General features: G+C 39.6%; 1 protein-coding gene across 2 annotated transcripts in view; it reads right to left on the bottom strand.

The window, feature by feature from the left end:
• The window catches only part of LOC108101340 (putative serine/threonine-protein kinase STE20-like), a 91,371-nt gene that overhangs the window by 23,137 nt on the left and 40,930 nt on the right, over positions 1 to 27,304 (bottom strand). For both annotated transcript variants that reach the window (XM_043208320.1, XM_043208321.1), the window contains exon 3: positions 1,322 to 1,558. In XM_043208320.1, the coding sequence (XP_043064255.1) occupies positions 1,322 to 1,558 (237 nt within the window). The remainder of the gene's footprint in view (positions 1 to 1,321; positions 1,559 to 27,304) is intronic.

The raw sequence follows: 27,304 nt of genomic DNA, 5'->3' as shown, positions 1-27,304 counted from the left end.
ACCTGAAGCCACATTCTGCCGTTTGGCATCAAAGAGTTCATGCGCCAAAGAACTGCATGAAAAGGACGATAATCACCCGTACATAATAAAGTCGCTAATATACCCTCGTCTATATCAGAAAATACTCCTGCCTTATCCGACAAATTAAAAATAAAATAGGGAAAGTATCTTTCATACTACCATCTAGAAAAGAGGTAATATACCAGATACAAATCTTTAAGTCCTCAATAAAAACAAATAATGCAGTGTAACGAGTGTGCTTTCCTTACACATAACGGGTGGCCCACGAAAGATTTGCGTTTTAAAATCGCCATAAAAAACGAGTATCTATTTAAAAAAAAAAAAAAATTTATTGGATAGCCTCAACATTGCGTTTTATGTATGAAACACCACTTCGTTCATATGGCTGCCTGGGCTGGCTTTACAGTAGCAAATTCGGTCGACCCAATTTTTAAACACATTTTCGATAGTATGGCGACTTCAATCACGTCAATCATGACGTGACTACAAAAGTAGTCCAACGGGATCAAATTGCAGCTGCGAGGCGGCCAATTGTCATCTCCGTTTCGGCTTATTATGGGGTTTTCGAACCAAACAGTCACTCGTTGTGGATTTTCTTAAACCCAAATGCGACAGTTTTGCTTATTAACATAACCACCGAGGTGGAAATGGACATCATCAGAAATCACAATTTTTCGTGGGTCTTTGGTTAAAATCCGTTGCAGAGAAGTGCGCGACTTGTCCAATTCTTGAGCACTGGACTGGACGAGCACGTAAACGTGCTGTTTTATCTATCAACGATCCAGTCTCACGCACACCCTTCTCAAAACTCTCTAAACTGCCTGGAAGGCGCCTAATCTTTTCCGAATTTCGACCGCAATATTCTTGCAGTTTCTGTTGAAGACTCTCTTTTCAATATTTCCCAATTTTCTCGAGCGTAAACTTAACCATTTCGTAATCTGCAAACCTTCTACAAAATATCTGACACATTGAAAATGACATTCGTAATGTCAAAGTCAAAATTATTGATAGTTCAAAAAGCAAACGCTAGATAGGCCACCCTGTAGTAGGTATAGAGTCTTATCATTCTGTGACACTCACAGTTATTATATTACAACATCACATATGGATTCTACACATAAAAATGCAGCAAAATACCTTTTCGTCAAATTTAAGATTGTTTATTTGAATAACAGGTATCTGATAGTCGAGGCCCTGGACTATAGCGTTTTCTCTTGACATATCTTACATTGGTTTAATGAAAAACTTTTTGATTAATTATAATAATTAAGCAACTTTGTATTCCTTTTATTGTACTTACGTTCTCTTATTTTGTGTGCGGAAAAATCAAGGTTAACACCTTTTAATTGTTCTAAAAAACTCGTATTCCGACATTGTTTAAGAAATGAGTGCGTCATTAATTTGGTAGCAGTCCATCGAGACAAAGGAGTTTTATTTAAACATAGTTCAATAAACTGAAGAAAGTTATCTGAAAATACTTTTTTCATTGATAAATCACGGGAACACAGTTGTATTTTACGGTCCAATGAAACAGAGTCTAAAAATAAAAAAATGGTAAATGTAAAGGATATTTTTAGAAAATATAAGAAAGGTGGTACCTAATTCATTAGTTATGTATAAAAATATTCCCTATGCCATAAAACCATTTCTTGTGAACTGCCAATCAAGATTTTTTAAAGAAAGGAATCATCATTAAGAAACAAACATTACCTTTAAAGCTATTTTATCGTAACATAAAATTACACATTTTTATATTTGTTGTTGTATTTTCAGGATGTAAACATAAAAATTTAGGTTTATTTTAGAACAAAAATTTTTTTTTTAATTTGTTAGAAACGATTATAACATAACATTATAGAATAAAATCGACGTTAATATTTTTTATGCATTTTATTTCTCTTATGGCAGCTATATGACACAGTCGTTCAATTCCGACAACGAATTACTAACTGATTGACGACTTAAGATGGTTCCCACTATGACTATAATACGTAGGTGGGCATAATAAGTGCGGTAGGTGAACCAATTATAAGCTGTGTCACATACGGTAAGACGTGTTACACAGTATACGACGCGATGAAAGCACACTTTCGAGAGGTTAATGTAACTTGTGTTACAAAAGCAACTGCTTTTGATCGAATTGTAATGTTATGTAATGACTTGTAGCAATAAGTAAATATGAATATGCGAAATGTGATATGTTTTATTGTACAATGAACTGACTTAAACTGTAAATAAGTTTTGTTGTCCTCAACTGTGATGGTAATGCCTCAGTGACCTATATTACAGACAGTAGTTGGCTTATGCCATCAGCCATGTTATATATAGGGTGTTTTTTTCGAGAACATTGAAACATTAAGTTGTCATTACTGTTTAAAATGGCGACCGATTTTACAGCTGTCAATTGATTTATTCTCAGTTTGGTTTGGCAATTCACTCTTGAATTGGCTCGGTGGTCCAGCTGGTCTCCGAGTTGGAAGGGCCGCGTTCGAATCCCAGGCTCCCCGAGAAAAAGAAATGGTCTCTTTTTCCAAAGCTCCATTTTTTCTAGGCTCTACCGCTCACTTAACATTAGTAACAAATTTCGGATCCCCGGATCCGCAAACCCCCTAGGGAAGCAGATATGGAGTAGGGATATTTGTAGCCATAAGAATGAAGGAAGCGCTAAACTCCTGGACCCCCATTTCAGACAGACTCATTAAGGCGACGTTTAGATGTAGGGCCAGGCCAATAACAATCGTGCAATGCTACGCCCTAACCGAAGACGCAAACGACGACATCAAAGACGACTTCTATACAACCTTATAACCACTCTCACTGACATACCTCGAGGCAACATCACCGTTCTCATGGGCAACTTCAATGCAAAAATAGAACCCAACGTAATAACAATGGAGATAGACTAATAGAAGTATGCCAAATGTTTCAGTTGATTATTGGAGGTAGTAGTATGTTCCCACACAGAGATAAATTGACCTTATTTGTATAAGCAGAAATGGAATGGAGCAGAATGGAGAAAGTCTCTACTGGATGTAAGAAACAAGAGGGGGAGCATCGATAGACAGCGACCACGAGGTGATCATTGGGGAGCTTTCAATCAAGCTGGACCGCAATCGCCCGCGAAATGCTGACTCAAGGACCCACCGCCCGTCCCCCCTCAACCTACACCTACTTGGCGAAACGGACATCAGCGCCAGACTTGCATCAACATTACGCACCCACCTACTACCGCATCAAGGCCAGACATGGGAACAGACGTGCGATACACTAAGGACCACCGCAGAAGGCATCATTGGCACCCAACAACGAAGAAGAAACAACTGGATATCTAGCGCAACGTGGGACACGATCAGCAAAAGGAACTCACTGAAATTACTGGCTGACCGCGAAAGCAATAGGCGCGACGAATACCGCGTATTATGCAAAGCTGTCAAGAGAGCAGCCAGAAATGATAAGAGAGCCCTACTGAATAAAATAGCAGATAATGCAGAACGCGCAGCAAATAAAAACAACATGCGATCACTTTACCAGATAATTGACCAAATCTCAGGAGGCTATAGGAGAAAGACCCAGCCAGTCAAAGATGCCAATGGAATACTAGTGACGACGACTAAATCCACAGATGGCGCCAACACTTCATGGAAATCAGCAACTCCGACATGCCTAGCCGGAGCGATGACTACAGAAGAATTGCGCCAGCAAATGGGAACCGGAGGATATCATCCGCCCCACCCTCAGTGAGAGAAATCGGAAATGCAATAAATAAACTGAAGAACAACAAAGCTGCCGGAATGGACGGCATACCAGCCGAAATCCTCCAAGTTGACACTCAACTGATGGCAGAAACATTGCACCCGCACTTCTCGAGTGCATAGAAGAGCGAACACATTCCCGATTCCTGGATATGCGGAGTCATAGTGAAATAACCCAAGAAAGGAGACCTTAGCAATTGCAACAATTGGAGAGGAATCACACTACTGAACATCAGTTACAAAGTCCTAGACACAATTATGAACGAACGCCTAACTGATAAATTCGAGCCCACACTAAGAGATGAACAGGCAGGCTTCAGACCACACAGGAGCTGCGTAGACCAAGTCAACACCCTACGCATCATAACCGAACAAGCTGTGGAATGGAGAGCACCACTGTACCTCCTGTTCATCGACTTCAAACAAACACTGGGGTCAAGCCAGGATGCCCACTATCCCCACGAGGTTATGAGAGAAGTGTGTAAACACAAGCATGGAGCTTCACCAGACATCTTGAAGACCTGGACTACGCAAACGACATCTGCCTAATCTTTAACAAACTAAGTGATATCCAATCCAAAGCTGATGACCTCGTGAACCTAGCCAGCCGTGTGGGTCTACAAATAAACACGGCAAAGACAAAAGCGATGCGCCTCAATCACGCCAGCCAAGGAAATATCATCGTAGGTGAAAACCCAATAGAATACGTCGAGAGTTCTCCATACCTTGGCACCGTAATCTCCAACAACGGTGTCGTGACAGAGGATGTGATGAGCAGGCTAGCCAAAGCCAGGTCTCTGCCTTCGGGAGACTCTACCGCATATAGAGAAGCCGTCAAATAAGCAGAAAAACAAAGATACGGATCTTCAACTCATGCGTAAAATCCGTCATACTATACGGAAGCGAGACGGGGCTCACAACACAGATAATAATCCAGCAATTGCAGGCTTTCACCAACAAGTGTCTCAGAATAATATGCGGGATTTTCTGGCCAAACAGAATCTCCAACATAGACCTCTAGAATATGACGGGTGAAACAGCAATAAGACTCCAAATCAGGAAGAACAAATGGAGATGGATAGGCCACGCACTGCGAATGGCGCCAGAATGGAACCCACAGGGAAGCAAAGCAACATGGAGACGAACCGTCCTTCAAGAGCTGTCCCAATACAACATCACATGGGGTACTGCGAAACAGACAGCAAGGAATAGAGTAAGATGGAGAAAATTAGTCGAGACCCCATGCTCCCAGGAGGAGTTATAAAGGAAAAAAAAAAAATTTCACTCTTGAATCACTCTTGAACAACGCTTGAAAATAGTGCAATTTGATTTCGAAAGTAATAGTTCTGTGCGGAATATGTATCGCGAACTACATCCATTTCATCGTCGACAAAATCGTCCATTAGAGTAGTTATTTCAATTAATCATGGAATGATTGCGCACCTCTCATTGCTCTTTGAAATACAACATTCGCTGTGTTATTGCCGATATAAGCCTTCCGGACGACCAGTGACCGTTGATACGGATAAAATCATGGAAATAGTGGATCGAGATCATCATGTGACTATTAGAACCATCGCAGAGGAGCTGCAACTTAGCACGGAAACCGTCCATAGGCATTTAAAGTCGAAAAATGTAACAAAAAAGCTCGATGTATGGGTGCCTCATGAGTTATCCCAAAAAAAACTTTTTGACCGTGTATCAATCTGCGAATCTTTGTTGCACCGTAATAAACTCGACGCATTTCTGGATCGGTTAGTCACTGGAGATAAAAAAATGGATCACATATGACAACATAAAGCGTAAAAGATCCTGTTCGAAGCATTGTGAGTCGCCTCAAACGGTGGCAAAGCCAGAACTGACGGCTCAGAAAGTGTTGCTGAGTGTATGGTGGGATATCAGAGGAATTATCCATTATGAAGTGTTGCCCTATGGCCAAACCATCAATTCTAACCTCTACTGTGAACAACTGGAGCGATTGAGGATTGCACTTGAACAGACGCGGCCAGCCATGGTGAATCGTAAGGGCGTTGCGTTCCATCTTGACAATGCCAGGCCCCATACATCTTTGGTGACGCGTCACAAGCTACGGGAGCTTGGTTGGGAAATGTTAATGCATCCACCTTACAGTCCGGACATTGCCCCAAGCGATTACCATCTGTTTTTGGCCATGCAAAATTTTTTCCATGGACAAAAATTGAGTTCAAGGGAGGATTGTGAAAATCGAATCGCCGATTGCCAGTAGAGACAAGGACTTCTTTAGGAGAGGCATATACAAGTTACCATCAAAATGGCAGAAAATAATCGAAGACAACGGTACATATAGCACTTAAATCGGACAATGCAAACTATGTTAAAATCGTCGTTAAAAATCAATAAAATAACCGGTATGTCATTACCAAACAACCTAATATTTTTCGATCTCTCTCATGGCAGCTATAAATTAGAGTTATCCGATTTTGATCAAATTTCATCCGAAATTCAATAGTAGTTAGAAAAAGCCATCTTGAAAAAACCAAGTCGATCTGATTAAAAACAACGGCGTGAGAATTTTTTTTCTATATATCGTATGGGAGCTATCCGATATAGTTGGCCGATCCGGCCCGTTCCGACTTATATACTTCGTGCAATAACTCCACACCTTTTGGGAAAGTTTCAGCAAGATAGCTTTAAAACTGAAAGACTAGTTTGCTTAGAAACAGGCAGGAGGACAGATGGACAGACGTACAGACATATTCAGATTCTGCTCGTGATGCTTAAATTGAGAAAAAGTTTCAAAAAAATTGGACAACTATATCTTATAGCTGCCATAGGAAAAATCGAAAAATAGGGGAGAGTGGGGATAGGTGAACCACTTTTTTTGTTGAACATTATTATGTCTGAACAATTCGACGTTAGGGTCTGCTGTTTATAGGAATCTAAAAGAGCATTCATTCCTTTGCATTTAAAGTATTTTGTAAAAATAATATGTCACGTTTTTTTAACTTTATGAGCATTTTAAATTTTTGTTTCGAATGGTTCAAGTATCCCCACAAACATAGTTGAACCACCTTTCAGGCTAATGGAATATTTTGAAATGCGTGAGATATACGTGAAAATAACATAATTTGCGTCTATTTAAGTTAACAAAAAATTTTCTAGAGTTCAATGCCACAGGCGGAGCACAAGAAATTTTTCCCAAGAAAACGTCAGGTCGCAAATAGCTGCGAAAGGCGCACAAAAACTTTAATTAGTGATAGAAATGACAGCAATTGTTTGACGTGATCACGCGTACGTGTGTTGTTAAGATACCGATTGGATAAACAACACAAATGAAGATGGTGCACAAAATCCTGATAGAAGGTGAAATATTAGTAGTGGTTCATCTATCCCCATGGTTCAGCTATCCCCACTCTCCCCTATATATAGAAATAACGGAAATAAAATTATAACATCTTTGTTTTTCACCAGATAAGCATGATTTTTGGAATATAATGTTTTCTAACATTGTTTGAATTACGAATTAAATTTGATCAAAATCGGACAACTATACCATATAGCTGCCATATGATCAATAGATATGGAAAATTAATAGAAACATCGTCATAGCTTCGATATTGGCTAAAGGCTAACCTTTATGCATTTTGTTCGACATATTTGATGACTGCAAGGGTATATAAGCTTCGGCCTGCCGAAGCTAGCTTCCTTTCTTGTTTGTTAATTTCACGTCCCATTTTAAAAAATTCAAACCATCAATTTCCACAAAGGAATTCACGAAGCAAGCATCATGCACGCATACATGCGCAAAGGACTTTTTGAATCGGGACTTTTTAGTCGTCAAAGGGTCCGAGAATGAGCAGACCGAAAGAGAACAGAAAAGACTGTTCTTCTGTTGACCACGAGCAAAATTAGTATACGAGCACTTAAATCTGTTGCTCAAAATCTGAGTGAACAACACTTATTTTGTTGTGGACAAATGTCCAATGATGTTGTGACTCCTAGTATCACTGACTTTCAGCCTCATTTCGTTTCTCAAATAAATACAGAACACGAAGCTTGGTGGGATCGTTTCTGGAAGGGTGTCAAGACTGCCAAATAATAAATCTGTTTCATCTGCCACTGTTTAGGATCCTATTGATTGTTCTTCTTTTACTTCCATAGGAAAGCAAGTTTCGGAAATTGAGAACTTCAGTTTACCAAAGGCAGTTCATCTCTAAAATGGCCGCTTAAACATTGTCAGAGTAGCTATGGTCCGTACAGCTAAGGGCATCATCCAGAGAGTCGCCTCCAAGCCCTTTTGCTTATCGATTTCCATATAATTGGAACCGTATCTCTTCCAACGGGCAGAGTATGTTTAGAGCAGACCGCCAGCCCCTAATCTGGTGCGCATAAGTGTACCGCTGGAGTTACATATCTCAAATCCGCTCCTTAAAGCTGCTTTTATGTTATCTGATCTTGGTTATCTCAGCTATGCTATCTATTCAGCCAAGCTTCTCTTGAAAAATACTTTATAAATAAAACGCGCTTTCGGTTAGAGTCCAGTTAAGCACAAAATTATCTTGTTATCAACATACACTGTCACATATTTGAAAACACAACAAACGAACAAAGTTGTAGACCGAAATATAATACATATTTTAATTAAACCCACTTGTGTGATTAATTATTTATCAAGGGTGGCTTTATCGTTGTCTTTCCCATAAACAAAGTGTTTTGTCAAAAATATCCAGACAATAAAACATGATTGTTCCCATCAAACCACAAATATCTTTTACATTCGTCCCAATCAAAAATCTAGATTCCTGGACCGATCGGACATAGCCAGCATGGAGTTTCAATTCCTACATTTAGCAAATGGGGAGATTTAATACAGAAGAAGCTTTGAGGACTCCAATCAACAAAGTATCAGCGAATCCCGAGAAGATTACTAATAATAAGAATAATTATTGAATTGCGCAAACTATAGTCTGAGAGGCAGGTACCTCCTATAAACAGCCCTATATCTTACGCTAGATCGACTTTGCCAACTATGGCACATTTATACAAAAAACTTTCTAAAAAGCTTTCTTTATACTTTTCCCAAAGATGTGTGATGTCAGCTATTTGACAGTATATGATATTAACTTTATAGCAAAAAAATCATGAAATTGAATTGGAGGTTTGCTAAAGCTTCGTCTAAAATATAATCCCAACGTTTGTCATCTTCTAGTAAGCCCAATATCTTTCAGACCCGTTAAAATGGAAAAGCTTGGGTAAGGTTTTAAAAACTTTTTTTTTACATTTGTTTTTTTTTTTTTTTTTCTGAATGACCAATATGTCGAGAACATTGTGTACAAATTTTGAGTCAATTAAAGTCAAACTAACGGAGTTACAGCGTTTTGAACAACCGTATTTGGAAGTATTTTCACTTATAAAAATACTTTGAATCGATTTTGCCAAAGACGCTATTTTGAAAGTCGGTGAACATCAGAACTCAAAATCTACAGAACCGATGCTTTTAAAATTTTGTAACACAAATTCTCAACATAAATACGCAGGTAATCAGGAAGAGTTTTTTTAATTTTTAATTTTTTTCTATTTTTATACCCTTGCAGAGCAAAGGGTATTATAATTTCAGTCAGAAGTTTGCAACGCAGTGAAGGAGACACCTCAGACCCCATAAAGTATATATATTCTTGATCAGCATCACGATCTGAATCGAAATCCGTCTGTACGTCTGTCCGTCTGTCTGTTTCTATGTACAGGGTTGCCCATATTCGACGGACCATTGTTTTTTTTTTTTAAATCAAAGAAAAAAATAAAAATTTGGCGGTTGGCAATCTTAATCATTTAATTTGTTCCAAGAAGATTTGTTTACATCAATTTTTGAATATGATATCTTTCAAATGGCCGCCTCTGGCGTTGATGGCGTATTGTGCCCTTTTTGCAGCTTTTTCCATCGTTTTCGCCAACATTTCGGCCGGAATAGCGGCTATTTCTTCAAGAATGTTGTCCTTGAGCTCTTCTAGGGTCCTTGGCTTGTTAACGTAAACCTTTGACTTCAAATATCCCCACAAGAAGAAGTCAGGCGGCGTCAAATCGGGCGAACGCGGTGGCCAGTCCAAATCACCACTTTTCGACATCAAACGGCCCGGAAACAATTTCTTCAGAAAATCGATTGTTATGGGACTTGTGTGCGGTGGAGCGCCGTCTTGTTGAAACCAGAACTGCCTTATACGCTTTCGACGAATAATTGGCATCACAAAATTGGTCATCATGTCGCGATAACGCTCCTGGTTGATGGTAACAGCATGGCCATTTTCATTTTGGAAGAAAAACGGCCCAATGACCGTTTTCGAACTAACGCCGCACCAAACTGTGACTTTTTCGTCGTGAAGAGGCACTTCTTGAATCTTCTCAGAATTTTCAGTGGCGTAAATACGGCAATTTTGCTTATTTACGGTCCCATTCAATGTGAAATGGGCTTCATCGGACATGATAATTTTGTTCCAAAATTGATCGTCATCTTCGGCCATTTCGATGACTCTTTGGGCCCATTCCAATCGACGAGGCTTGTCCGTAAGCAACAATCTTTGCGTCAATTGAATTTTGTACGGGAACAAATGCAAATCAACGCGAATAATCCGTTGTAAAGTGGACCGAGCCATGCCCAACTGCTGAAAACGGCGTTTTTGGGATGTTCTTGGGGACCTCTCAACACTGGCTCGTACGGCAGCGATATTCTCGTCCGATCGCCTTGGTCGACTTTTATTTGTCCTCTTCGGATTAGAAAGAGCCTCACCAGTCGTAAATTTTTCGTATAAACGCTTAATGGTGTTCTTAGAAGGCGCACTTTTCACATTTTTTAATTTTTTAAAAGCACGTTGTGTTTTCACAATTGACTTGTTCTGTTGAATGTAAATTTCAACTATTTCAGAGCGCTCGCGTGGCGTGTATTGTTCCATGGTAAAAATCTGCTTGGACTGACGCTTCAAACGCGGTATGTCATTAAGCGATCTGGCATCTCTGTCAAAAGTTATGGCGTCGTCAGATGGGTCCGTCGAATATGGCCAACCCTGTAAACTAGTCTCTCAGTTTTGAAGCTATCGTGCTGAAACTTTCCGAAAAGTTGTGTAGTTTTTGCACCAGTATATAAGTTGGAACGAGCCGGATCGGCCGACTATATAGGATAGCTCCCATACAAGAGGTCAAAAAAATAAAGGAAAACAAGAAAGGAAGCTAGCTTCGGCAAGCCGAAGCTTATATACCCTTGCAGTCATCAAATATGTCGAACAAAATGCATAAAGGCTAAACAACATCGAAGCTATAACGATTTTTCTATTCATTTTCCATATTTCCGACTATAGATCATATGGGAGCTATATGATATAGTTGTCCGATTTTGATCAAATTTAATTCGTAATTTAAGAGATATTCGAAAAATCATGCTCATGGGATAAAAAACAACGATGTTATCAATTTATTTCCATTAATTCTATATATATTTTTTGATCTCTCCTATGGCAGCTATACGATAGAGTTATCCGATTTTAATAAAATTCAATCCAAAATTCAATAGTAATTAGAAAACGCCATCTGGAAGAAATCAAGTCAATTCGATGAAAAACAACGGCGTAATAATTTTTTATACCCTTGCAGAGCAAGAATGGAAGCTAGCTTCGGCAAGCCGAAGCTTATATACCCTTGCAGTCATCAAATATGTCGAACAAAATGCATAAAGGCTAAACAACATCGAAGCTATAACGATTTTTCTATTCATTTTCCATATTTCCGACTATAGATCATATGGGAGCTATATGATATAGTTGTCCGATTTTGATCAAATTTAATTCGTAATTTAAGAGTCGTAAGAAAACTCTATATTTCAAAAATCATACTTGTCTGATAAAAAAACACGATGTTATAATTTTACTTCCGTTATTTCTATATAGATTTTTCGATCTTTCCTATGACAGCTATAAGATATAGTTGTCCGATTTTTATGAAACTTTTTTCTCAATATAAGGGTTGTTAAAATACTTGATATTCAAAAAATCATGCTCATGGGATAAAAAACAACGATGTTATCAATTTATTTCCATTAATCTTATATATAAAAATGAATCGCAAAATGTGTTGGTAAGCGCATCACATGAAAACGGCTTGACCGATTTGGCTGAAAATTGGTAGGGAGATAGCTTAGAACAAGAAGAAGGTTGTAGCATAAGAAAATTATGAGAAAACCTTCTGGAAAAGTCGCTAGCGGCTTAACAGATGTACACAATGTTGTATGTAATTACGCAATCGTTCTTATGGGGTAGGCAGTAGGCATTTGGTTTTAAGTAAAAAGGTTTGCTTTATCAAAGTTTTTATAAAAAAAAGTGTTTTGTTTGTGAGTAGTGAAAAAATAATGCCTGCTATAAGACGAAGCAATTTAGGTAGAAGAACCAGAAATGCTACAAACCAGTCTAATTACCGATCTAATCGTACTGCACAAGAACGTGAATACGTAAATGAACGTGAAAGAATTCGGATATCACAAACGCGTGAAGCGCGAGCGCGACATTCAACTAATAATCGCGCAAGTTTGAATCGAGCTGCTTTCAGTTACGATGTGTCAATTGACTACAGTAACTACCAATGTGTTGTTATTGGTTCTATGAACTACGTTTGCTCAAACTGTAAGGCATTAAAATACAAAAACGAAGCCAAAGGATTGTGTTGCGCAAATGGTAAAGTGAAATTGATACCATTGGATCCACCACCAGAACCATTGTACTCATTGGTTTCAGGAATAGGAACAGAATCTATACACTTTTTGACACATATCCAACAATATAACAATTGTTTTCAAATGTCTTCATTTGGGGCAACAAATGTAGTTCGGGCAAAATTTTATGCCAACTTTCAACATTCATCAGGTTGAATCAAACCAAACTTCGATCTGAAGAGTATATTCACCTTCGAGATGCGATTAATACTGATGGAAATGCACAGAATGTCGGTCGGATGACTATTCTTCCATCAACATACATCGGAAGCCCACGGCATATGCACGAATATGCTCAAGATGCCATGTCGTATGTTCGTCATTATGGTATAGCAGATTTGTTCATCACATTTACATGCAATCCGCAATGGATAGAAATCAAGCAGGAGTTATTCTCTGGGCAATCACCCATTGACCGTCATGATATTACAGCCAGAGTCTTTAGACAAAAGTTAAAATCTTTAATGGATTTCATCGTAAAACATAATGTGTTTGGTGAGACACGCTGCTGGATGTATTCTGTGGAGTGGCAGAAACGAGGATTGCCACATGCACACATTTTGATTTGGTTGGTTGAAAAGATAAGGCCAAATGAAGTTGATGCAGTGATATCAGCTGAAATCCCTAATGTACAAGTAGATCCTGGATTGCATGAGGTAGTTATCAAAAACATGATACATCTAGAGAACCCATGTTTCTCACATGGTCACTTGTATGTTGCCTGTTCCCGTGTTGGAAAACCATCAGATTTGTTTATCTATGCGCCAGGTAATCAAACAAAAAACATCGTATACCACAAAGCACTACAATGATAATAATAAAAATTATGATTCACATGATTAACAATAAAGCGATTACATACTTTTAAATCCTTATATATGTTTTATTAAATTATTTTTTATTCACAACGCCCTATTACAGGGTGACGGTTCTGTTTAGGAGATTTTTTTTAAATACGTAGGCACAAAAACTGCCACATTACAAATCTTTTTGACAGGACGAAGTCTGTCGGGTCAACTAGTTCTATATATATTTTTTGATCTCTCCTATGGCAGCTATACGATAGAGTTATCCGATTTTAATAAAATTTAATCCGAAATTCAATAATAGCTATAATACTATAGTTAGAAAACGCCATCTGGAAGAATTCAAGTCGATCTGATCAAAAACAACGGCGTTAGAATTTTTTATTTCATTCTCTCGTATTGGAGCTATCCGATATAGTCGGCCGATCCGGCTCGTTCCGACTTATATACTGCGTGCAATAACTACACACCTTTTGGGAAAGTTTCAGCAAGATAGCTTTAAAACTGAGAGACTAGTTTGAAGAGAAACAGACAGACGGACAGACGGCCAGACGGACAGACGTACAGACGTATTCTGATTCTACTCGTGATGCTGATCAAGAATATTTATACTATATGGGGTCTGAGGTGTCTCCTTCACTGCGTTGCAAACTTCTGACTGAAATTATAATACCCTTTTGCTCTGCAAGGGTATAAAAAATTATTACGCCGTTGTTTTTTATCGAATTGACTTGATTTCTTCCAGATGGCGTTTTCTAATTACTATTGAATTTTGGATTGAATTTTATTAAAATCGGATAACTCTATCATATAGCTGCCATAGAAAAGATCAAAAAATATATATAGAAATAATGGCAAAATAATCATAACGTTGTTGTTTTTTATTCCACGAGCATGATTTTTACAACATCGACTTTATGAACTACCCTTGAACCGAGAAAAAAATTTCATAAAAATCGGACAACTATATCATATAGCTGCCATATGAACAATAGTCGAAAATATGGAAAATTAATAGAAAAGTCGTCATAGCTTCGATATTGTTAGCCTTTATGTATTTTGTTCGACATGTTTGATGACTGCAAGGGTATATAAGCTTTGGCTTGCCGAAGCTAGCTTTCTTTCTTGTTAAAAAATAAATTAACAGGGATTTTTTAAAGCAAAAATCGCACTTTTCACTTTCAAGTGCTCCCAAAAATAGACAAAAAATAAATTTTAAAAAAACTCTTCATGATTACCTCGGGAATTCATTATTTTTACAATGCATATCACATTTTATTTTTAAGATGGTCCGTTAACGCCCTATGATGTTCACCGCAAAACAACTTTTTCTTTGGGCGAAGCGCGAACCTCCACAGGCTTATTTCTAAATATTTTTTATAAAATTTTTTTCTAATACTCTTCAAAAGTTGAACAATAAAATATAATTAAGCTCAAAAAAATAAACTTACTCATTTCGCCGCAAAAAAAATCAAACATGGCCCTTTTTTTTGGCCTTTAAAACCTTACCCCCCAAAAAAACATTACTAAAAATGTAATGCAAACGTTTCTTTTAAGTAAAATAATTCTCAAAATAAACTAAAATGACTTAAAATTTGAATTTAAAAACAAGAAAAGAAGCTAGCTTCGGCAAGCCGAAGCTTATATTCCCTTGCAGTCATCAAATATTTCGAACAGAATATTCAAAGGCTAAACAACATCGAAGCTACGACGACTTTTCTATAAATTTTCCATATTTTTATAAAAAAAATTTCATAAAAATCGGACAACTATATCATATAGCTGCCATATGAACGGCCATATGAACGGCCATATGAACGGCAGATATGATATAGTCGTCTGATTTTGATACAATTTAATTTGTTATTCAAGAGTCGTTAGAAAACTCTATATTCCAAAAATCATGATTTTCTGATGAGAAATAAAGATGTTATCATTTTATTTCCGTTAAATCTATATAGATTTTTCGATCTTTTCTATGGCAGCTATATGATATAGTTGTCCGATTTTTATGAAATTTTTTTTTATAAATCAAGGCTAGTTAAAAAACTTGATACCCAAAAAATCATAGTCGTGTGATGAAAAACAATGACGTTATCAATTAATTTCTATTAATTTTATATATATTTTTTGATCTTTCCTATGGCAGCTATACCTTCTGTCAAAAAAGTACCGGGACTGGGTTAATAACACTCACATTTTCTATTTATTCATCCAAATTTATTTTGTCGCCTTCAAAGTAGTCCCCATTAGAGGCAATACACAGCGATTCTTCCAGTCTTCCAGCGATTCTTCCAGTCTTCGAAACATTTTTTATAAGCGTTTTCCGGGATAGCCTTCAACTCCCGTGCCGAATTTTGTTTAATGTCTTCAATGGTGCTAAAACGGGTTCCACGAAGCGGCAACTTGAGTCGAGGAAACAAAAAGAAGTCGCACGGAGCTAAATCTGGCGAATACGGAGCTTGTTCGATGGTATTTATCGAGTTTTTGACCTTGTATTCGTTGACAATGGTAGCTCGATGCGGCGGAAATTCAGCTCTTTTGGAACAAGCCGTGCAGCGACTCGTTTCATACCCAAATTTTTATTTACATTCTTTTACTCCACCCGGGAGCTTAGAGCCTCTACAATTTCTTGTAGAGGATTCATTATCATTGATTTTCGATCGTACCGGTGATAAGCCAGTAGCGACTTATCCTAGCGGTGGGGTTGCCACCTTGCGCCATCTAGGAGTGACGAAGATTCTATTGTTGGGTCCATAGTAACGTGGACGAGGGGGTGTGCGGGTCCGGGGAGCCGAAATTTGTTACTAATGTTAAGTGAGCGATAGAGCATAGAAGTGGCGGAGATTTGGAAAAAGAAACCGTTTCTTTTTCTCGGGGAGCCTGGGGCTCGACTCGAACCCGGGCCTTCCGGACCGGAGGCCAGCGCTCTACCTGCTGGGCCACCGTCCCCCCCATACCCAAACGGTCAGTCAAAATGGTACGAATTGACTCGTGAGAGATGTTCAGGACTTGTGCTATCTCTCGTAAGCTGACATGATGATTTTCAAAAATAAATTCCTTCACTGCATCGATGTTAGTGTCGGTGAGAGAGGTGGATTGTCGTCCCGAACGAGGCATGTCTTCGCCAATCTCACAACCCTCTTGGAATGCTTTGTACCACTCAAAAGCACGTGTTCTCGATAAAACTGCATCACCATAAGCCTTCTGCAACATTTTTAACGCGTCAGTACAAGAAATTTTGTTCGCAACACAAAATTTAAGACAAATTTTTTGTTCAATATAGTTGTTCATTATAAAATTCGGCAAGCAATCAGAACATAGACTGACGTAACCAGCGACTGTAAACAAACTACTTCACAGATCGCGATCAAACTTTACTTAGTAATGCAGAGCAGTGTTACCAACATAACAAAAAAAAAATTTCCGAAATCGGTTTAGCACAGGCGTTTTAATTAATCCAGTCCCGGTACTTTTTTGACAGAAGGTATGATAGAGTTATCCGATTTCGATAAAATTTAAACCGAAATTCAATAGTAGTTAGAAAACGGCACCGGGAAGTCGATCTGATCAAAAACAACGGGGTGAGATTTTTTTTTTTTCAATCTCTCGTATGGAAGCTATCCGATATAGTCGGCCGATCCGGCTCGTTCCGACTTATATACTGCGTGCACTACCTCCACACCTTTTGGGAAAGTTTCAGCAAGATAGCTTTAAAACTGAGAGAATAGTTTGGGCAGAAATGGACAGGAGGACAGACGGACAGACGTACATTCTGTGACGACCCAATTTGGGCCGCACAGTCTTTTCATATGTACATATTCCCTATTTTTGCTTAGAGTTAAGACCATAGTTGGTAAAAGTAAACATGAAGTCCAGTCGCTAAGTTAGTAGAAGTAAGATCATGAAGTTTCTTATTATTTTTGTTATTATTAATAAATAAGTCTTGGCTAAGTACAAACTAAACGAGCATCACTTAGCAGCAAGGGGCGGGGAGAGTAAGACGACAGAACCAGAGAGAACGAGAGAACATGAACTTGACATAGAAAGACGACAGAATCAGAGAGAACAACCGAAATCTAAGTCAACGTAGCAATTGCGTGGACCAGCGCAGACGCCGACTAGCCAGGCAGAGGGCAGCGGAGCGAGCGCCGAAGCCCAAAAATTACGTCGCGACCTGCATTTACACCACGAAAGGCAGGCCCCGCTCGGGCGAGCAGAGGGCGGCCGAGCGAGAGAGAGTGTATGCAATATAATTACGACGCACTAAAATATGTCACCGATCATGCGAGCAGAGGGCAGAGGACGCCGGCAGAGGAGAACTGCAAGAACTTTGGCTGATGAGTTCGGTGTCAAAAAGAGAATCAATCATTGTCGAGGATCAGTCGCGAACATACGCAATTTCGGCACCCGATTCGGCACGGTTGCAAACCTCTGGACCACGTGCCAGGCCCTACGGAAGTATCGGGAAAAGTGAACCAAGCCCTCGAAGCGGCACACCTCGCCCACCGCGCACACCGCGACCCCGCCGCGAATACCCGCCGCGCACCGCACCACGTGGCAGGCTCCGCGCCGCCATTTGTGACACACGCCAGTGAAACCACCACCATCGAACGAGGCCCCGCTCCAGCATCCAGGACGTCGACTCCCCCGCCCCGAGCTCTCAAAAATCTGAGTGAGTAGTGCTAAGAAACAGGAGTGCGGTATAGGCAGGGACCATTTCTTTTACCACATTTAAATAAACACGTGTACATAAAACTGAACCAACCCGCGCTTGCATATTCAATTCTCGTACCCAGTAGTTAGAACCGGCAGCCAGGCGTCCAGCCTCTGCTCCCGCTTGCGTGCCACGCCCCCTTCCCCACGTGGATCTCGGTGACTGCAGCCAGGCGACAAGCCTCTGCTGCCGCTTGCGTGCCACGCCCCTTTCCCTGCCCCACGTGGAACCCGGTGATCGCAGCCAGGCCACAAGCCTCTGCTCCCGCTTGCGTGCCACTCGCCCCGTCCCTGCGTGCACCCCGGTGACCGCAGCCCGGCATCCTACCGCTGCGCCCGCGTGTGTACCGCTTCCGGCGATCACAGCCAGGCGCTCAGCCTCTGTGTGCCCGTGAGCGCATCGCTACCCGTTACCCTGGCAACTGCTATCGGCGACCAGCCTCAGTTGTTTTCCCCATATTTTCCGCCCTTTTGCGACCCACACTACCGTGAGCCCGACCCCTCCATGTCCGTCGGCTCACCCTCTATCAAAATTTCCGATAGTCCCGCAGGTAAAAATTTTCTGTAAGCGATCCTGGACAGACTGAGTCATATCCCAGCTAGGAAACTACTTTACAATTCATATTTCGATTCAGATGGTGATGCTGATCAAGAATATATATGGGTGATTCCATATCAGATTTACAGTCGATATCGGGAAATTCGATGAGATATTTTTTTCATGCTCTTTATCGAAAATAAATCGACACGTATTTTTTATATGGCTCAGAAAATTTTTTTGACAAAGTTATGATTTTTTGAATTTTTGATGAACTGCCCTTTTTTTGATGACAGTCGCGTTTTCCAGCCCCAATAACTCGAAAACCGTACGTCGCAGAAAAAAATGTATAGGAAGTAAAAATTTCATCCTTCCTTCTTCTTTGCAAAACTTTCGAGAAATAATTTTTTTAAACAATTTTTCACCACAAAAAGTTCAAATGTTTACAACAAATTAATTTTTCTCCAATTTGGACAATTTTGATTTTTTTTTTTTTATCTCAATAAATCCCTCAAATTCTTCTGATGAACATACTAAAATTTCAGAATGGTATCAAAATTAGTTTTTGAGTTATAGAATATTCAAGATCATCATGCACGGTCCGCGCGCTCGGCGTGCGCCGACCAACGACTCTAACGAGCGTCAATTCGCTTCGCGCGCGCATAGTAAAGGTCAATGAAATGAATTTTTAATGCTATTTAATTCTATAACTCAAAAACTAATTTTGATACCATTCTGAAATTTTAGTATGTTCATCAGAAGAATTTGAGGGATTTATTGAGATAAAAAAAAAAAAAAATCAAAATTGTCCAAATTGGAGAAAAATTAATTTGTTGTAAACATTTGAACTTTTTGTGGTGAAAAATTGTTTAAAAAAATTATTTCTCGAAAGTTTTGCAAAGAAGAAGGAAGGATGAAATTTTTACTTCCTATACATTTTTTTTCTGCGACGTACGGTTTTCGAGTTATTGGGGCTGGAAAACGCGACTGTCATCAAAAAAAGGGCAGTTCATCAAAAATTCAAAAATCATAACTTTGTCAAAAAATTTTCTGAGCCATATAAAAAATACGTGTCGATTTATTTTCGATAAAGAGCATGAAAAAAATATCTCATCGAATTTCCCGATATCGACTGTAAATTTGATATGGAATCACCCATATACTTTATGGGATCTGAGGTGTCTTCTTCACTGCGTTGCAAACTTCTGGCCAAAATTATTATACGCTTTGCTCTGCAAGGGTATAAAAACAAATGCATTAAAGTTGAAGCCACTGTACCAAACAATGCGCTAATAAGAAATCGATTTTCTATTCTGAGTGACCCAAAAGAAGAAATACCGCCCAAAAACCCTCAGACCAAGCAACTAAGGCCACCACCAACGAACAAGACTATCGATCTGTTGCCAAACACCTTGACGCCGGAGAAATAAGTTACTACACCAACCAACTTAAAAGTTGCAAAGGACTACAAGTAGTTATTAAAGGTAATATTTTTTAGTGTATAGATTATATTTGGATGGCCCTGATGGGCTCAAATTAAGTTTTTTTCATCGGAAAATTTAATCCAAACATTAAAAAATTTTAAAATAAAGCTTAGCAGGAGACTTTTAGAATAGTTTACTGAGCGCCAATTCGTTGCAAAATTTTCTTCTCCAAAATTGTGCTTGTTCTTGGAGAACTTGCCATTTTTGATGGCACCAAGTGTTGGCAAGTGTGTAAAGTCCGCCAAATGGTGATTTTAGGCTTGTAATTTTTATTCTAATTCTAGCAGCAATCCGGCTTCTGGGCATATCTACGAATTGCTACGCAATAAGAGAAGGCTTCGGAGGGAGTGGCAAGCCCACAGATCGCCTGCCTCGAAGGAGCGGCGTAAAACAGTCAACTATCTTCTACGCACAGCCCTAGAAGATGAAAATAATCGATGTCAATTATTCTATTTGGTGAATCTCTCCCCTAACAGCAGACAATATCCACTGTGGAAAGCTTAATCAGGTATATGTCCACCAATTGAAAGCGAATCGCCATTACACACACAAACAGGAGAGTGCAAATGTCGCAGCAACGAAGAGAGGGCAAATGTATTTGCTGCACATTTAGAAAAAGTCTTCAAACCGCTTCCATCCCAACAAACATCACTCCAGAGGCTATCCTGCCTATCACGTTGCAATCAAGGGAAGTGATAAGAGTTATAGAGGCTCAAGAAAAAAAGAAAGCGCCAGGACACGATTTAATCTCTCCCAAAATGATTATGGAATTGCCGAACTGTGCGGTAAATCTTCTCACTACGATATTCAACAGCATGATGAAATGGGGCTATTATCCACAACAATGGAAAAAGTCTGTCATCACAATGATCCATAAAGTCGGAAAGGACAAGACCCAGCCTTCATCAAATAGGCCAATCAGTCTTCTGCCGTGCCTGTCAAAGATATTTGAAAAGCTGCTCCTGAATCGTATAAAGGAATACCTGCAGTCCCATAATGCCATCCCAAACCACCAATTTGGTTTTCGCGAGAAACATGGAACCATTGAAAAAATAAATCGAATAACGTCCGAGATACGAAATACATTTGAAAGTCGGGAGTATTGTTCCGCAGTTTTTCTGAATGTTGCCCAGGCCTTCGACCGCGTTTGATTGGACGGCTTGATTTATAAAATTCAAAACTTTCTACCACAGAACACCCACAAAATATTGGAATCATATGTTGTGCATATGAAGTTTCGCAGTACGATGTAAAGATTTCCTCTCTGATTACCACTCCATTGAAGCTGGAGTACCTAAAGGGAGCGTGCTTGGAACAACGCTGTATATACTCTATCCAGCAGACCTTCCGACAACAGGTCTCACAAAAACTTCAACATTTGCTGATGATACTGCCATTCTAAGTCGATTATCTGCTAATCTCACGCTTTTGGAGAAATGGCTAGCAGATTGGCATATAAAGGTTAACGAGCAAAAGTGCAAACACAAACACAAACAGCCCAATCAAAGATACGGACAACAATAACGGGTGCACCGTGGTGCATACGGGAACATTCACAGAGATTTAAACGTGGAATCTGTTAAAGAGGGAATCGACAAAGTAAAAGCAAAGTATACGATCAAGCTACAGGCTCATCCAAAAAGGCTGGCGCGGTCTTTGACGTGGAACACTAGATCTTCCCACCCAGCAGCAGGCGATCTGCGACCGTGCCTTCTGTAAGCGAGTACCAAATCGAACTATAAGCTGCTAGCCGTGGACAAAGGGCCAGTCAGCGATAAGCAAAAGAGTGCAAAAGTAGTTAGCAATAACAATTAATACAGGAGTTTCCACGCAGAGCAAATAGAAAAACAAAGCAAACATCATGAATTTAGTTTACGTTACAATTTGAATTTAATCATTCGAGTTCGGCTGCGTCATGACCGAAAATTCGCCCCCCATTGGAAGACCAGGGCTTTCAACCAGATCCTGCTTCGGCAGCACGCACATTTTGCAGACAGCGCTTCAAGTGATTCTAGGTGAAGTTCGTATCACTGCCACACGAGCAACTCCATCGGATGCAGGCACCAATTCCATGATCCTGGGTAATGGCCATTTAAATGGAGGCAAAGTGGAGACGACTTCGTTGATTTGTAGCGCAGGGAGTGCGCCACTTTGGCCGTTGCTACCAACATTGAAGACGCATGTGAGCGAGCAGCGCTCGTGGACCAGAATGCAGGTTCTTCCGGTGCAAGTCCAGTATAATGGCACGTGTAACTGGAATTGCTGATAGTTAGAATTGCTGGGTAAAACCCATGTCAGTTGATAATAGGACAACAGGAAAGTACTGCATGAAGATTTTGGCCTTGGCAGCTACAGGACCAATGAGACCAAAAGGATCGAAAACCCGAGCAGTTGTCGACAACACCAGTCTTTTACATGGCATTGGAGAGACTTGTCTGAAAGAAAAAGATAAACGAAAAACATCCGCTGCAGGGTCCCAAGCAAAAGGCAGTGTCTTGGTAAGGTCGCTGCCATCGCCAAACGTCAGGAAAGTTTCCTTTTCCAAGTCAGGAATCTTGTCAAAGACATCGCTGTTTTCGAGGACCTCCTGTGTTGATTTTCCTCCGGTGATCAGATCGTCAACGTCATACATACGAGCAACAACCAATTCACGATGCACAGCTTGATCCTGTAATCAAGTTGCCTTGATAGAAGAAGATCCACCTCCTGTTACGATCCAACCAAGCCTTGAATTCTGTAATAGGGGTAACCCAGCAGCCAACTTAATCAGCCCTACAAATAAAAGCTCAAAAAACATGCTTGCGCCAATGAGAAGATCTATACGCGTCAAATCGAGCATTTTCAATACCAGCAACTGTTACGGTAGACTTTGTTTTTGGCAATTCCAACTGGTGAGCAAGTCGGGGGTCACAACGTGGACTTGTGATCCCAAGTCTAGCAGCGCACAGCATCGGATCCAAGCACCTGATCGACTTTGAATGCTTATGACTGCAGTTGGAAGAAAAACAGTATCACAATCCACATTCTAAGCCAGCAAAGAGGTAGAACGGCTAGAAGCGATTGCGTTTGGCGTACTTAATTCCGCAAAGGGAGCTCGCTGAACCTCGGTCGAAAGATGCTGCAGCTTCTCAATGTTAGAAAGCTCAACGTCGTTGTCGATAATGGCCATAAACATTGACTGAAAGTCCGCAAATTCGGTATAGCCACCAGAAAAATCAGGCACTCTCAATTCGGGCAAATTACATGGAATGGAAATCCATGGAGGTTTCTGACCTGAGTGTGGAGCTACGAATTGCCGGACCGTTTCGCTTACCCAATTCTCGATTCAACCTGATTTTTGTTGATATGACTAGCTTCTCAAAGTCATCGCGAACCATACTTCCGATTTCGTTAAAATCCAGCTCCTCAAGCCTTTCATGGATCTGGAGAAATGCAGTCTTGCTCTCGTCCAGGCGTTGAACACGGAGTTCCAGTTCTTCCTCACTCATTTCCTTGAGCTTCTCGACGGTCAGGGCCTTCTCAAACGCTTTGGCTTTAGAAAGCATGGAATCTGCCTTCAATTTGTAATATGTTGCTTCTGCAACTGGAGCAGAAAGAATTTTGTCCGTTGACATTTTTATAAATTTGGTTTTTATTGTTTTGAGAATTTATCACTTGCACACCGATCAAGTTCCACTGTGCACTGATTTGCGTCAAAATTCTTGTGCGTTTATGAGCTTATATGCAATAAACCAGCATTCGCTAAGATTTGAATGCTTGTCGTTAGTCTCGTTAAAAGAAGATTCGATAATTAAACACCGTAATTTAAAAAAAAAAAAACAAGAAAAGAAGCTAGCTTATATACCCTTGCAGTTATTAAATATGTCTAACAAAATACATAAAGGCTAACAACATCGAATCTATGACGATTTTTCTATTAATTTCCATATTGTTCATATGAAAGCTATACGATATAGTCATCCGATTTTGATGAAATTTAATTTGTAACTCAAGACTAATTAGAAAACTCTATATTCCAAAAATCATGATTGTTTGATGAAAAACAGCGAGGTCAGAAGTTTATTTCCGTTATTTCTATGTATTGAGTTGGCAAGAAAGTCATTTTTTTTAGTAATCGTTTTTAATCTTATTTATATACGACTTATCGAGCACCAGGGTCACACTTTTTAGTATCTTTTTAAAGCTTATTTTCTTAGGTACTATCGACGAAAATTTGGTAATTATTCGATAACATTTGTGGAAGCTATAGCAAATTAAACATGGAGGACCAAAGTGAGCATTTTCGGCATATTTTGCTTTTTTGCTTCCAAAAAGGAAAAAAAGCGGTCGAAGCTCGCGAAAAATTGTGCGAACTGCATGGTAAAGACGCCATGAGTGATCGCCAATGTCAGCGCTGGTTTGCCAAATTCAGGCTTGGAGATTTTGGAATTAAAGACGCCCCACGTTCTGGTCGACCATCGGCCGTTTTTGACGAACAAATTCAGGCTTTGCTGGATGAAAACCGGCGTTATTCAACGCGGGAGATGTCAGAGAAGCTCAGTGTGTCGCATACAACGGTTGAAAACCATTTGAAGAAACTTGGCTACGTAAGCAAGCTCGATGTTTGGGTTCCGCATAACTTAAAGGAAATTCACCTAACTAAGCGTATCAACATCTGCAATTCTCTGCTGCAACGGATTAAAAACGATCCTTTTTTGAAGCGGATCATTACTGGCGACGAAAATTGGGTTGTTTTCAATAATGTCCAACGAAAAAGATCACGGAGCAAGAAAGATGAGCCAGCCCAAGCCACATCAAAGGCCGATATCCATCAGAGGAAAGTTATGCTGTCTGTTTGGTGGAATTGGAAGGGTGTAGTGCACTTTGAGCTGCTGGGACGGAATGAAATCATCAATTCAGATGTGTACTGTCGCCAGCTATTCAATTTGGCGGAAAAAATTAAAGAAAAGGAGCCGGCACTAGCTAATCGCAAGGGTATAGTCTTTCACCATGACAACGCTAGGCCCCACACATCTTTGGTCACTCGGCAAAAATTAACGGAGCTGAATTGGGAAGTGCTACCACATCCACCTTATAGTCCGGACTTAGCACCTTCAGATTACCATTTGTTTCGCTCTCTTCAAAACTCTTTGAATGGTAAGCCTTCAGGCAGACCTAAACAATTTTCAAAACTGGTGTCACGACAATTTACTAAAATTAAACAGCTCCAAATGCAAGCTGATGACGTTCTGTCGGGTCAATCCGCATAACGTCACCTATTCGCTAAGTGGTGGTGCCTTGGAAAGAATAGCGCTTGTTGACGATCTTGGCGTCCTATTGGACCCCAAACTTAAATTCACTCTGCATATTTCGAGCATGGTTAATAAAGCTAGGGGAATGCTTGGATTTATTAAACGATGGTCGAAGGAATTTGAGGATCCTTACGTTACCAAGGCTTTATTTATATCGTTGGTCCGGCCAATCCTCGAGTATGGGGCACCCGTTTGGAGTCCTCAATACGGAGTACATGCTGATCGCATTGAATCAGTACAAAAAAACTTTTTAATTTTTGCACTACGCCGCCTTAACTGGAATGCAAACCTATTCCTACCCTCATATTCGCATAGATTGCTCCTCATTAACCTGCCCTCCCTTACTAACCGTAGAACGATGCTTGGTACTGTATTTATTCATAACCTTATACGTGGTGATATTGACTGTCCTAATTTGCTGAGTAGACTAAATTTCTCGGTACCAAGTAGATTAACTAGAAATTATGTTCCTTTGGTTTTAAATCAGTGTAGACGTAATTATAACGTGCATGAGCCTTTCAGAGTACTTTGTTCTGACTACAATAGACTTTTTCCTATTTTATCCTCTTCTGACTCTCTGCAGCTCCTTAAGCAATTAGTTTTAACATTTCTGGCACAAAATTAGATTGCTAAATTTAAACTTAAATTAAATTTAAAATTTTTCTTCGTTTTTTATTTTTTTTCTTAATTAACATCGCGTCAAATTTAACTTTTCTTTCGCGTCAAAATTATCGCGAATCGTGCCGTACGTTACACGGCGGTCGCCCCTCGGTCGGTTGGGCGGGAAAGTGGGCCGTGGGACTACGCGCGTTTAAAAAAAAAAAAAAAAAAAAAACAATGACGTTATAATTTTTTTCATTATCTTTCTTATATATTCACAAATTTTTCCCGCATTTAGCCTTCAAAAAAAGCCAGTTTTGACGGGAAAAAATCCAAATTGGCAGCACTGTCAGCAAGGGTCTCTTGCTCAGAGCGAGAGAGTATGAACTTTTTCGGTTGTGCTCGCACCGAGAGCACAAGATGAAAAACGGTCGACCGTTATTTGCGAGCTCTGCTCTTATGAGATAAAGTATGTAAACTTAATTAAGCTATATATGGTCTTAAGCAAGCTGCTAGATGTTGGCTCCAAGTTTTTGAAAGTGTGTTGATGGATGTTGAATTTGAAAACTTAGGAGTTGATCGATGTATTTATATTTTGGATAAGGGAGATATTTCGAGAAATATATACATATACAAAGAAATCTGATACAATGTCCAGTTTTAAATCTTACCTTCATGACAAGTTTCAAATTACCGATTTACGTGAATTTAGACACTTTATTGGCATAAAAATTGATAGAACTGATGGAGTGATTTGTATTAGTCAGTCAGCATATATTAAAAATGTATTGAGAAAATGGAAGGTTGTAATCCAGTTAATATTCCCCTCCCAAGCAAGTTAGATTATGCAGCTACGCAATCAGAAGAATTATGTGATGCACCGTGTAGAAATTTAATTGGTTGTGTGATATACATAATGTTATGTACATGGCCCGACTTAAGTACTTCAATAAGTATTCTAAGCAGATATACAAACAACAACAATAAGGAACTATGGCAATGCCTTAAAAGAGTTCTTAGATATCTGAAGGGAACTGTTAATATCAAGCTTAGATTCAAGAAAATAGATAATTTTAATAATATTCTTACAGGATATGTAGATTCCGATTGGGGTAGAAATGAAACTGACAGAAGAAGTACCACTGGGTATCTTTTTAAAATGTTTGAAAATTGTTTGGTTTCATGGAGTACCATGAAGCAAAAGTCGGTTTCTGCTTCATCTACTGAAGCAGAATACATGGCCTTGTTTGAAGGTGCATATAGATACATATCTTTCTTATATATATAAATCTCCTGTCACGATGTTTGTCCGCGATGGACTCCTAAACTACTTAACCGATGTAAAAATTAAATTGGCATACCATGAGC

Source organism: Drosophila ficusphila, unplaced genomic scaffold (genome assembly GCF_018152265.1).
Source record: "Drosophila ficusphila isolate 14025-0441.05 unplaced genomic scaffold, ASM1815226v1 contig_414, whole genome shotgun sequence".
Classification (NCBI taxonomy): Eukaryota; Metazoa; Arthropoda; class Insecta; order Diptera; family Drosophilidae; genus Drosophila; species Drosophila ficusphila.
The sequence above is the reverse complement of the archived record's forward strand: the minus strand, read 5'-3'. Positions and strand labels throughout refer to the sequence as shown.